This window comes from Lissotriton vulgaris, chromosome 11 (assembly GCF_964263255.1).
Source record: "Lissotriton vulgaris chromosome 11, aLisVul1.2, whole genome shotgun sequence".
Lineage (NCBI taxonomy): Eukaryota > Metazoa > Chordata > Amphibia > Caudata > Salamandridae > Lissotriton > Lissotriton vulgaris.
In genome coordinates, this window is record NC_141699.1 from 132391003 (window position 1) to 132404331 (window position 13329).

Consider the following 13329-nt stretch of genomic DNA (forward strand, 5'->3'; position numbering starts at 1 on the left):
CAAGAGTCAGTAACTAAAGAACAACTGACTTACCTTCAGTAGTGCCTTATCTGGTAGAGACTATATCTAGCCGCAGATTCCTTATCTTTAAATTTCCTAGGCGTCAAACTGGTTCCAGAAGGTTTTTCAAGCACTAGCCCTGCCTGCTGGTAGGGGCGCCAATATGCTCCACATCCATCATCGCCCCCACCGGAGTAAAGTTGCTGTACGTATATAGGTGCCACTCAGGTGTGCTGATGTCAGTTACTTTTTCACAACTTACCATGCCAGAAGCGTGGAGCCTTGAAGTGCTCCGACGCTGGTGTGTCAAAATTAGAACCCTGAAAGGGATCAGTTCTGACTGTAGAAACTGTTCGTAGAGTGAGGAGGATGGGTGGGTTGGTAAGGAATCTGCAGCTAGATGCAGTCTCTACTAGATAAAGCGTTACAGACAGTAAGTAACTTGTTCATCTGATAGAGACTTCTAGCTGCAGATTCCTTACCTTTGAATAGATACTCAAGCAATACCATCCCTCGAAGGAGGGTCTGGTACAATTTTATACTAGAAAGTCCTGCCGGAGGAACAGGCCAAGTACTCGTCCCTGCAGAACTGACTGTGCAGGCAATAATGTTTAGTAAACGTTTGTAGGGATGCACACTTTGCTGACTGAAAGATACCCAGGACCAGGACTCCGCGTGCTAACGCAGTGGTCCAGCTTTAGCTCTGGTGGAATGAGCTAATAAGCCTTCAAGAGGCTGCTTCTTTGCCAGTGGGTAGCAGATCTTGATGAAAAGTATGACCCATTGAGAGATAGTCAGCTTCTGCCTGCCCCTTTATGTGCACCAACATACCCCACAAAGAGTTGGTCGTCCACCTGAAACCCATGTCCGTGGTCATGGTAGAACGACAATGCTCCATTTGGGTCCAGACCGCAGAGTCGCTCCTCTTCTTTGGAAGGATATGGGGGAGCATAGAATGTGGGTAGAAGGTGACTGTACTGGGCAACATGTTGTATTGACGTAAGATGCCTTTTATGATTTTATTACTAATCGAAATAAAGACATAAATTAACTGAACTGAATGTGGGTAAGGGGACAGATTGGGCCACATGAAATGGTGCGACCACTTTTGGCAAGAAAGCGATTATAGTGTGAAGCACCAGTTTGTCAGGGTAAACCGAGAAAAGGGGAAGCTTGGATGACTAAGCCTGCAGCTTGCTCACCCTTCGGACAGATGTAATTGCCATGAGGAAGGCTGTTTTAATTGTTGACAGATTGAGGGGACAATTGTGAAGAGGCTGAGAAGCAGCACACAAGAATGTGAGGACCAAATTAACGTCCCACAGTGGCATAATAAAAGGAGAAGGGGGGAACATATGTACAAGTGAAGGAGCAAGGACTCGTAGAAAAGAGACTTGCTTGGGAGTTCTCTGTTCCTTTAACTAACTAACAAGTCACTAAATTGTTTTATGTAAAATGAATGTGCAAGTGGGGTGGTGTGGCTTACTGGGTAGAGGCGGCAGACCCGGAAGCAGAGAACGGCCTGGGACCAGGGTTCAATTCCCGACGCGGCAGGGTAGTGGACCAGGGTCAGCGGATTCGATAATTCTCGACTCGGTGCCTACTCTAACCAGGGATCACACTCGGCAACTCTGGGCATTAGCTTGCCTCATCTCTACAACGGCCCCCCACATTCGCCGGGGATGCCTGGTTTCACCTTGGAGATACCCAGTAGGGACCATCTCACAGGGATAGCCAGGACGGGTTCCCCAGCGGTCTACAGCGCCACGACGCCTCAGGGCAGCAGTGCGCTTTACAAGAACACATACATTACATTACATTACACCACACAAATATGCAGGTTAGTGAAGCTTGCTTATCTGTTTACATGAACGAAGGACTAAAACTGCTCTAAACAGGGAAATCTTTATTGTGCATGTGTCAACTGCTTCTACGCAGTATGACGAGCTTTCGCTTGGAGGGAAATTCTTGCGAATGAGCATATGGTACTAAAATGGAATTTTGAAGACTTGTGTGCTTGGCATCTGCTTGCTTGAACTAAATCAAGTGATTCTTACTAATGCTAACACGGGGAGAAGCCTAATAAATAAACTGGGATGGAGTAGAGGTGGGTGGTATTCAGTGAAACCATTTATTATTTAAAGTAACATCTGTCTTTCTGACTTTATTATTAGTGCATATTTGGGCCTCTCATGTATGGCTGGAGTGGGCTGAGTCATGTGACGACTGCGCATGACTACTGAAAGTTAACCCGGAATGACGACACAGAGGTTGAAAAAAGGTCGCAAAGTGTCCTAGCCTGAGAACGGACGGTGAAAAGTTCGATGAATGTGGACTTGTATTTAGACTGTATACAATTTTGTTGCAAATAAGACATGAATGCGGGTGGGAAATACAATTGTGAATAAAAATTAAGGGGATGGGTTTGCGAACAATGGGATTACTGAATTAAATTACATGTGAGCATGGTGTGATGATCTTCCCCTTTGCCTGACCAATCAGATTTTGTATTTTTACGATATTGAAACATTAATGAGTGGAACATGTAGAACGAAAGGTATAATTGAGATAGCTTTAGTTAGTTAGTTAGATTCTGGAGTCCAGTGCTGTGAGGGGTAGATGCTGTTGCGGGGAGAGATACTGTGAGATGCTGATGAAGAACCGAATGCAGAACCTTCTATCCTAATTTAGAGGCCTATTAGGATGGCGGACGGACCTGCGTCTGTCCGCCACCCCCGAGGTGGAGGGACCGTCCGCAGGGGCAGCAGCGGTCCCTCCGGTGCAATTAGGATGTGACCGCCACCCTGGCGGTCACATCCTGTATCTTTAACCTTGCGGCGGGTGCTGCTTGAAGCAGCACCCGCTGCAAGGTTAAAAATGCATGTTTAATATTTACATGCACAAAGCGGCAGGCACCGCGCGGTGCCTGACGCTTTGTGCATGTAAATGCTGGGAGTACCATTGGTACCCCCCATGTGCACCCCCCACCCCCTGACACCCTGGGGGCCCGCAACGAGCCCCCAAACGTCAAAGACCACATGCTTTTCCACGGCAGAAAACCCGCCGTGAAAAAGCATGTTTCCGCATGCATCCTAATATGGCTGGCGGTGTCTGATAGACACTGCCACAATATTAGAGCTTTTCCGCCACGGGACCGTGGCGGAAAATCGATGGACGGTCTACCCGTCCGCAGATGACCACCCTGCCATCCTAATCTGGGGGGGTTCTTTTCAATCACCGCAGCGGTGAATCCGCATCCTCCGGGCCGGCGGTGGCTTCCGCCGTCCCGGAGGATGCAGATTCAACATAGTCCTAATCGGCCCCTCAATTGGGTTAGACAGAAGATCGCAGAAGAAACTCGAGGAGGAAGAGAGTGTCAGAGAGGGTTGCTACGAAATTGTCGGTATTCTAGAGAGGTCATCTATCCTGTCCTGAAGTCTTTGTCGCCTGATCTATCCACGGGGACCCTTACCAGCCCTTTGGCCAGGGGGTTGGTCTTCACACCATTCTTGTTAAATATATTTTTACGCTATTTGTAGATGTTCTTTTCTCTCTGTCCTCTCCCTTTCTGAGCATTGATCATTGCATGAGTCCAAAGTTTTGTTTGATGAATTAATTGAATTTTCTCTCCTAAGAATGATGGTGACTGCACTGTGTATTTGAGATGGTTCACATGCGTTTGAAATTTAGATAAAGACTTAAAACTTTCCAGAGTCTGTAGTTATTTATATTAGATAAAAGAATAAGTTAGCTTATGTCATTTTCACCATCAACTAGTTCAACTAATGGTCCATCAACCAGAGGAAATAACTTTTTGATCAGTGAAAGGTTAGTTAGGAATAGTAATTAACTAATCTTGAAAACTGTGAAAAATGATAAACCTTGACCCCAGCGGTTTACTCAATTGTGTGTGTGATTATGGGCCCAGGTGAGTATATGGTAGTGGAATATCTGTTGTTGGTACGCCGCTGGATCACAAGGCCCTTCAAAAATCTATCTACAATAGAGGACTTAAATCTTGGTCAGGCAGCCACAAGAAGCAGGGTAGAGAGATAACCCTTCAGAATGAAGCAGAGCCCTGCTGGGCAAGGATAAGAATAGAAAGCAAAATATCAGAAAGGGAGGCAGAATAATGGGTCAATGGACTTTTCTGAACAATATGATACAAATCGATCAACTCAGGTCCTGGCATCATGATCGCACTCGAGACGCCAGAGGCAGACGAGGTGACAGGCACCACAGTGTTTAATACAACCTTCCTCACAGACATTCCGGCCACACAAGGAGAAAATGTTTTAAAAAATCTTTAGCAAAAGGTCAGTCAAAAGTGACTGGGGGTAGCTTGTCTCTGGATCTGCGCTGACTGGCCCTGAAAGAAAAGAACTGACATCAGCGAACTGGGGTGGCACCTATATGTGCAACACGCATGTCACTTTCAGCGCTGACAATGTGAACACCGCCAGGTGGAGCCAAACAACGCCATCAACCAACGCGCAGGGGTACTGGTCACTAACAACATTCCCGATTCAGTCTGACACCTGGGGATAATTCTAAGGTCAGGGATCTGTGGCTAGAAGTCGCTATTAGATACTGTCTCTCACATACTGAGAAAAGATCACTCACATTAGGTTGCTTGATATACGCCACCTACTACTTAAGGTATCTGTTGCTACTTGACCGGACATTCTAGAACAACACAACCCCGACCTTTAGTAACTTGAAACACAGAGTCCAATATAATAGATAGTGGCAGATATCCCACTTAACTATCAGACAATCTGTAAAGTCACCCCGATGTTGTAACTACTGACTCCTGAATGCTCCCTTCTGTGACCTCATCATCAGCTTTGCCAGATGTACCAGAAGAATGCAGGATGCCATTAGGCTTATTACCCTGCAAAAAGGAGGCACCTGAATAGTAATGTGCAGGGGGATTAAATACATCTTCTGCTTTATGCACGTGACTCTCTCTAGTAGTGGAAATGCGTTCTTTACACAAGTGTTCATCACCATGTCAATGAACCAAGGGATCACCCCAGTCTATGCAACGGTTCCATTTCTTTCTGCAGTTTAAACAGCATTTTAGATTGGGTTACTTTCTTCAGCAGCAAGTCATTTGGGAAATGATGCACCTGCACTATCTCTAAAAACTGATTTGCGTTATATTTGCCTAATATCTTTCAAACTTTAATGTCTAAGAGTGCGTCCAAGGAGTTAACTCCGTTCTACATCCCCGCAATTTCACATGCAACACTACATAACAGACTTGTTTATCAAACATTTACAGAACCAGTTAAAGTTTATCCTCAGTGTTAAGAGAATATGCTATTTTCAGAAGAATGTCAGTACGTTATATTTTGCCAGTGTAATTGACATACAACACATTGTGCTATTGCTATAGCACTGCAGTGCAAACAAATAGAAAACTGAGATTCACTTTCAGGATGCTCTCTCCTAAGGACTCTCATGGTTGTTCTAGCCATGATAGTAGAAGAAGAAGAAAGCCCATGGTTCCAAGGTAGTAAACCTGACATAACAGTCATTTTTGTTTTCCTTGACTTGCAGTTTTTTCAGACCATGCCAAGAAAACCTTGAAATTTCAAATGTCATTGTGGCATTCTTAGCACCATATGCACAGACATCCATTTTTGAAATTCTCACCTGCACTTAGCTTTTCTTAGTAAAGGCCTCCTTTGCATTTAGGAGCTCAACGGCAAAAAGGGTTAAATAAAGTCAAACGTCTGCGACCATTAGAACTGTGGGACATGGCCCCTTTGCTTGGCCCAGAGTCATTAAACCGGAATACAAATAAGAAAACTGAAGTGGTTACATGTAAGGCAGCCATTTACTCATTAGGATGATGCCATGTTTGGTTGGTGTGGTTTGTGTGATATCCTGTTACAGAAATTAAATTCCCTGCGCAGTGGTTCCTGGGAGCTAGAAGACAAGATACTTTTAAAGATAGGGAATCTGTAGCAATAACCATTAGAATACATGTTGGCACTAGGGGGCAGATGTATCAAGCTATTTTTTAGTCGCAAACGCTGCGAATCGCTAAAAAACAGCGTTTGCGACTAAAAAATAGTAAAATGGTATGTATGTATGAAGAAAAATGCCTCGCAATATTAAGGAATCGCAAATATTGCCTAAGCATTTCTTACATGCGATGTATCAACCATTTCAGAATTGCGAATTTAGGCTAAGAAATCGCAAAGTTGGTGGTACTTTGCGATTTCTGTTACAAATGCACTTTATGCAATTTGTAAAGGGCCATGTGACGCTCATACATGCCCTTAGGGCATGTATGAGTGTCACATGGCCCTTTATGCAATTTGTAAAGGGCCATGTGACGCACATACATGCCCTTAGGGCATGTATGTTCGCCATATGCACAAACATGTCATTTTCAGGGGTGCAGCAGGGTGTTCTTGAGACACCCCTGCACCCTTGAAATTATTCTCAATTTGCGATTAGCAAATTGCGAATCGCAAATTGAGAATAATTTCACATTGATTCCTATGGGCCTCCTGGCCCATAGAAATGAATGGGTAAATATTCCTTAATTGCGATTAGCAATTTGCTAATCGCAATTAAGGAATTTTAAGAAATCGCTAAAATATAGCGATTTTCTACATACATACCATTTTGCGATTTCTAAATAGCGATTCCTTAAAAATCGCTATTTAGAAATCGCAAAAGGGTATGTTGATAAATCTGGCCCTAGAATTTGTAGACAAGGTAAGAGATAAGAGTGTCAGAAAATTAGTTTGAAATCGACAGATTCACAAGAGATGTGACTAGTTGTTGCAGCGAATGGTAGGGCTAAAAAACACAAAAGTTGTGTAATACCAAAACATGACAAATGTTAAGAGACTGTTTCCAGAAAATAGTTTGGTGTAATCTGTTACTTTAGTTTATTACCTTTCAAAAAGAATTCAAGTTCATCTTGTGGCACTCTGTTGTCTGCTTGTTCGATCTTGATTGTCATGTTGAATGAAAACAGTAACTTATGTTTTTCAAATAACCCTACAAAGAGAACAAAAATAGACTTTAGTTAAACTTCCATTTATAGGCTGACAGCAGCCTTAAAGAGGCTATTTCGTACAACATATAAATATCTCTAAATTGGAAATAGGACAGGCATAAACTATAATTGTCAAATGTATTTTATTGATGGGAACTTTTTTACAGGTCTATCCAGGCTTGAAGCATCCTCGTCAGCTTGGTTGTAATCAATGATACATAGGTACATAAGAAGGATCCAGCCATGATGGGTCACATAAGTTGGAACAACAAGTTACTTGCCTTCTATACATCTCTTTCTAATCAACATCATTACACCTGCAGATTGCACACTTGGCACGAAGGAGAGGGGTTAAAGTGAGGATTTTGTGAGAGAAAATATCCATTAGACGTTCTATATCAATAACATAGTGAATGAGTGTTACATTATGATTTGAAGGTGGAGAATTAAAAGTGCTCAATCTTGGAACTTAAAATGCATTCATAAATGTATGGCCAAGATCTGTACTACCACTAACCTAAGCCTAGCCTAACCAAAAGTGTTCAACGATTCAAAAAGTGCATAAACTGGGAGGAAGGAAGCACACTGTCTGGCATAATAGCAGACTTTTTCTCCCAGATGCAATATGATTATTGCACGGAAAGATAACAGTTTTATGGTTATGTAAAAAATTGTCAATAGTTCTGGATTTTTGTTTAAAAATTGGTAATTGAGCCACTTGCTGACATATCCCAGGGATACGACCTCTCCTCGCCGCAACTCTTCCAGTATTTCCAACTGCAACACTGGCTCCTACAGCCTGACATACAACCCTCAGTTAGCAGACGTTTAACCGCATTTGAGAAGTGGCTGGCAACTAAAGACTCTGATCGGGGTCTTATTACGGACCTCTACAAGCTGCTCACTCCTGACCCCGAACCGCAACACTCTGCAGTGCAAAGAAGGTGGGAGCAGGAATTAGGGGGGACTTTGACTGCTCAAGAATGGCAATTGATATACTACAGGGCCAACCACACTGCGAAGAACACTGCTGGTAGAGAAGCAGCAATGAAGATAGCCACATATTGGTACCTTACCCCAGGGGCAACCCTTCTAGGAGCGAGTTATGTTGGAGGGGGTGCGGGGTAATGGGCACGCTGTCACATCTCTTGTGGGACTGCCCAGCAGTTCAGGATTATTGGACCTCGGTCCTCAACGACATAGATAAAACCTGGGATACGGAAATCCCACAATTCCCCGCATACACCATCCTAGACCTCCCAAATGCACTTACTTTCCCTTTAAAATCTATCAGGGGGCGTCAGATGGGCATTGCGATCCAGGCAGTAACGCAACACATACTCTCCCTTTGGGGGTCCACCACACGGCCAACACATACGGGATGGCTCCACAAACTCTGGTATACATTAGGGATGGAGCGCATCCAGGCCACGCTAACCCATACAACGGCTACCTTCCAAGAGACCTGGAAGCCGCTGCTCTCGTTGTTGTCTCAAGAATTCCATGAAATCACCTGCCCCAAATACCTTCGCTTATTACGCCTCACAGAACGCCCGGATAACACAGCTCAGAACGACACTGACACTGGCTGCGGAGCCTCCTCTAAGGCGGTCTAGGCGAGACAGATATGGCACACTGGTTGTGGGGGGGGGTCCCAGGTTTTGGGGGGTGGGGGGGAAGTTCACTCTTCTTTACTTCATCATTGAGCTAATCAAAGCGCACAGAATACTATTGAACAGTGCAGAGACTCAGGAGCTTGTTGTGGGATGGGGACGACCTCGTCTTGCTCAACATTACCAGCAACGTCTGCAGGGTCAGGGGTCATGGGTCCCCCAGCGGTTTGGCTGTTTCGTTTTATCGCTATGTCATTGCACTGTATGTTCTGCTGTGTATACTGTGTCTGATGTCAATAATAAAACTAATTTAAACAGAAAAATTGGTAATTGATGGCTTTGGGTATGTTGCTCCCAACTGTCCTAGAAAAAAAGCCCATGTTGAAGCAACATCTTGGGCTACAATATAGTGGAAGCTGGGAGTAGGGACCCCTTCCTAAACTGACTGCATGAACAGAATTAGGCTTCTCTCTCAAAGAACACTATTATTAAAATGAGTCAGAAGATGAAGTTTGGCTTGTAAATAGTAAACTAAAAAAGCATACACAGCAAAGTATTGAAGAGCAGATGTTTTTGACAAAGCCCAGTATTTCGTTGAACCTTGAAGATAGCCTCTGTGCTTCCAGCTTTACTTTGTGAACAAAACAATGCTAGAAATCCAACAGCAAAGTAAATAAATAAACATACAAGGACAATTAGAGAGTAGCACAGTCATTTTACAGTAGGCTAAGACAACTAAAAAGCAGCACGTCCTATACAAAGAAGGCACACACCAGCAATTGTGCCAGCAATATAAATGCACCAAAGAGTATATATAGATTCTAGTCTAAAAAAATGATATTTGCCCCATCACAATGCTCAATGGCAATTGCCTTGGCCTTGATAGACAGGCCATACAAACAAAGGCAGCCATGAAAAACATGTGAAAATCATGGCTGAAGGGGTTGATTCATGGCCTACTTTCAGTCTGCAATTCTTAATATAACTTTTGAGGTATTGATGACACGAGTTCTTCCAGGCATCTAAACCTTTCTGTGGCCAAACCTAAAAGCCTTATGGTAAATTCAATAATGGCATCTCACCTGCAGCATATTTTGCTGTCTTTGGGTTTCCTTTGACAATCCTGAACTAATTGAGCATTATATTCAGGCACCTACGCCTACTAGACTTTAAGGATGCTTGGCTTGATCCTTCGATTTCTGTCAAGAAGGGTTGCGTGGTGTGAAATCAATGGAGTCAAACACAATACTCTTTTCTAAAGCACACTACATAATGTTAGGAGAAAATGTGAAGATCATTTGTTTCCCAATACAGATATTGATGGTAATCATAATCAATCATCGACAGCAAGGTCAGACATTCAAGTAATTCATTGGATGAATATTTATTTAAATGATTTTACTATTTTACAAACCTACATATTTGCTTTTTTATTATATACCATTTATGCCTAACAAGAACTAACTAAAATAATTTGAAAGAAGGCTTAAGAATGTATAATCTAAACCATGTACTAGAAGGGAAAACAAACAGAAATTAGACAGGTTATGTGGCAGACATAAATATAAATAAAATTATCAGCCTACCATAAAACATATAAATGTCCTTTTAAATATTTGCAGTGAATTATTATACACCTCAACAACCCATTTCACGTTAAAGATAATTGATAAACATCCTTTTGTATCCAATTGTCACCATGAATGAGGGAGAAAGGAGAATGGGGCTTGATGTGAAATCTAGGCTTACCCAAAAAATTACTCGTGGTTGGAGTTTGCTAAAGATGGAAAGTTGTATAACTTCTATCTGTTCCCGGGGAGCACAATTTCCTTTTTTTTATCTGAACATTTGAGGCTCTAACAGAGACTGAAGGTTGATCTGAAAGTATTAGATATTTAATTGAAGTAGTTTAACAGTGTTTATCTCTGTAGGTGAGAAATGTTGCCAAAAGAGTTTCCCTGTTTTAGACAGATGTAGCGGGAAAGAGGGGTTTTGTTGCAATAGCAGTGTGAAAATGATATGAGATGCTCTGACCTAACTTGTGGAAGAACAGTCATCTGTGATTGAACATACAGTTTTAAGAACTGTTTTCAATATTGCTAATGATCATATTTTAAGATGCACTGGCCAAAATGAAGATTATTGTTTGGTCTGACAAGTGATCAGTTGTACAAGTCCTGAACCAACAGTATGTGTCTTCTCGTTTTCTTCAGAGTAAAAAGATATGGCATGGAAGAATGGGGACACAGGCACAGTCGGCCAAAGGAAAGATATGAATTGTTTTAAGATACCCAAACATAACAAACTGGTGAATGTGCATGAGTATCCTTATGGGCAAGTTGCTTTAGAGTGCACCTTTTTATTTGAGGTGACCAAGGAGAACCTGGTGGGCAGACCAAACTGCCATAGCCAATTATAAAATATTTGTGCATCATAAAATTTCAAATCAAGGTTCCGTATATCACAGAATGCAAAAATCAACCATAATAGTGAAAGATCAACTGTGACATGAAAGATGCACACCAGTGAGGCAATAAATGACCACAATAGAGACACTTGCTGTACAAAATCTTTGTTACAGGTTCCAAGGGGAAATGTAAAAACATGCAGCATCAATGTTCATGGAAACTTAATTAGTTTAAATAACTAAATGATAGCAACAGGCATCTCGTAATTGTACAGCATTCTAACATTTGTACCGTTTTCAATCTAGAATTGATTGCAATGCATAGATACGCTAGTCTGCTTACATCTGACAACAACTTTATTTAACAATCCTCTCTTCCTATTGCTAGATATTTATCTCCCATCTAGGAACAGCAGTTAGTAATATGTTGTAATTATGATGCTGAACTAATTGGCCTACAGTATTTTAACAACATTAAACAATCCTCTGTCACATGATACAGTATAAGGATTCTTTAGGCACACATCATAGATGTCCATTTCCCAAAATACCAAGGATTGTAGAAGTGACCTCCCAAACCTACCAACAACAGAATACATCACAAGGTAGACACTTTGTCTCATTAGCACCACAAGAATCTTTTAGTTTTTGCTTAAGTGCTAGGGGATGGTGAGTGAGTGGCAAAAACAAAAGATGAACAAGATACTTAAAGCCATGTTATCCTTTGAAAACCTTCAGTTAACTTTGAAAAGCTTGATACTTACATTGCAAACTTCCTCAGTTTTAACTATGTATTTCTAAAGACGGTTTATGTCTGGTCTCAAATCTAATTTACTCTTATATTATGGAGGTCATTAAGAATACACTACTATCCAAAATAGGAAATAGGCACTATAAGCGTCATCCACACTCACCTGTGCAACCATAGTTGTACACATTGAAAGTCAGAGTGTCCATGATGTTCTTAAGTCTTCTGTTCAGAATGGCATCGGGGAAAGACTTCCGTAGTGAGAAACCGAAGACGGCCAGGAAAGAGGACAACGAGTACTGATACATTGAGTTTACCAGTGCCATCTCAGATAAAACAAAGAATAGGATACCCCCTCTCTTGGCTGCTGGTCGATAACCATCCCGCAGCCTGTCAATGTCGATTGCTGTTGTAGCTGCCAATGCCAGTTTTTCCGACACCTAATATGTAATGAGAGGCAAAAGGAAAATCCATTTCAAACATGCTTTATCAGTTAATTTGTCAATAGTCATGAACATCATGAGAATCCCCTTTTCTCAGAAAGGGAACGCTGAATGCCATCAAGGAAAACGGTGTGACATCACTTGATCACTTTGGTGAAACACATACCTGCATGTACACAAACACCCATAAAGAGCCCGCCCACTCACAATATTTTGAATCATGAATTGCTTGCATACATCAATGAAGTTATCCTTGGACCATGTATCAACAATAATGCAGATGTTCCTTGCATGCACAGAAATAATTATTATTTTGTTAAAGACAAGGAGGTAGATACTATTTTTGGACTGCATACCTCATACTTGCTCTGATTTGAGGAACACTTTCCTAGAGCACATTGTAAAGTAGAGGAAGAGTGGTCCTAAAGCTGACGCTCGTCATTGAAGTGCTAGCTGCTGGTGTATGAACATGTGCACTTTACAGTGCCCTATACTTTGTAAATGCTTAACTAAAGGGGGCAGGTGTACTATTGTACATCTACACATATCTAAGAGTTTTTATTGAAGACATAAGGCTTAAAGTGACAAAGTAGATGTATTAACAACATGGTCCAAGATAAACAATGCAGAACACCAATCGTGCTCATTAAAAGAGGCGTTCGATGAAGAACAACTTACTCACCTTCTGTAAAGCCTTATAGGGTAGAACCTCAATATAGCCACAGATCCCTTAACTTTTAATTAAGGCTCCCTGTTTTCCGTTTTTATGGATGTTTACAGATAAATACAGGCAGAAAACAATGTGTTTTCTGTCTGCATTTATTTTTAAAAGTGGATAAATGCATAAAATGGTGCTTCTTTTAAGTGATCCTTCATGCTGTCTTTCATGAATTATAGCCCAACAGCTGAGCAGATGGACAGCATGAGACATTGAAAATCAGGGTGAATTTATTTAAATAATTGCATTTGTCAACATAAATTTGTGGTATAATGCTAATATTTACCAGTGTACTGTTATGTAACATTTGGCAGATTAAATAGCTAAAATAATGCCGGACGTGAAATTAGGAGGGTGAATTTATTTAAATAACTGC

At 41.7% G+C, this 13329-nt stretch overlaps 1 protein-coding gene across 1 annotated transcript in view; it reads right to left on the reverse strand.

Annotated features, from left to right (window-relative positions):
- DNAH10 (dynein axonemal heavy chain 10) overlaps positions 1-13329 on the reverse strand; it is a 1963751-nt gene that overhangs the window by 232975 nt on the left and 1717447 nt on the right. The window contains exons 65-66 of the mRNA XM_086942901.1: positions 11959-12232; positions 6922-7026 (exon numbers count right to left, since the gene is read on the reverse strand). Of these exons, the coding sequence (XP_086799027.1) occupies positions 6922-7026; positions 11959-12232 (379 nt within the window). The remainder of the gene's footprint in view (positions 1-6921; positions 7027-11958; positions 12233-13329) is intronic.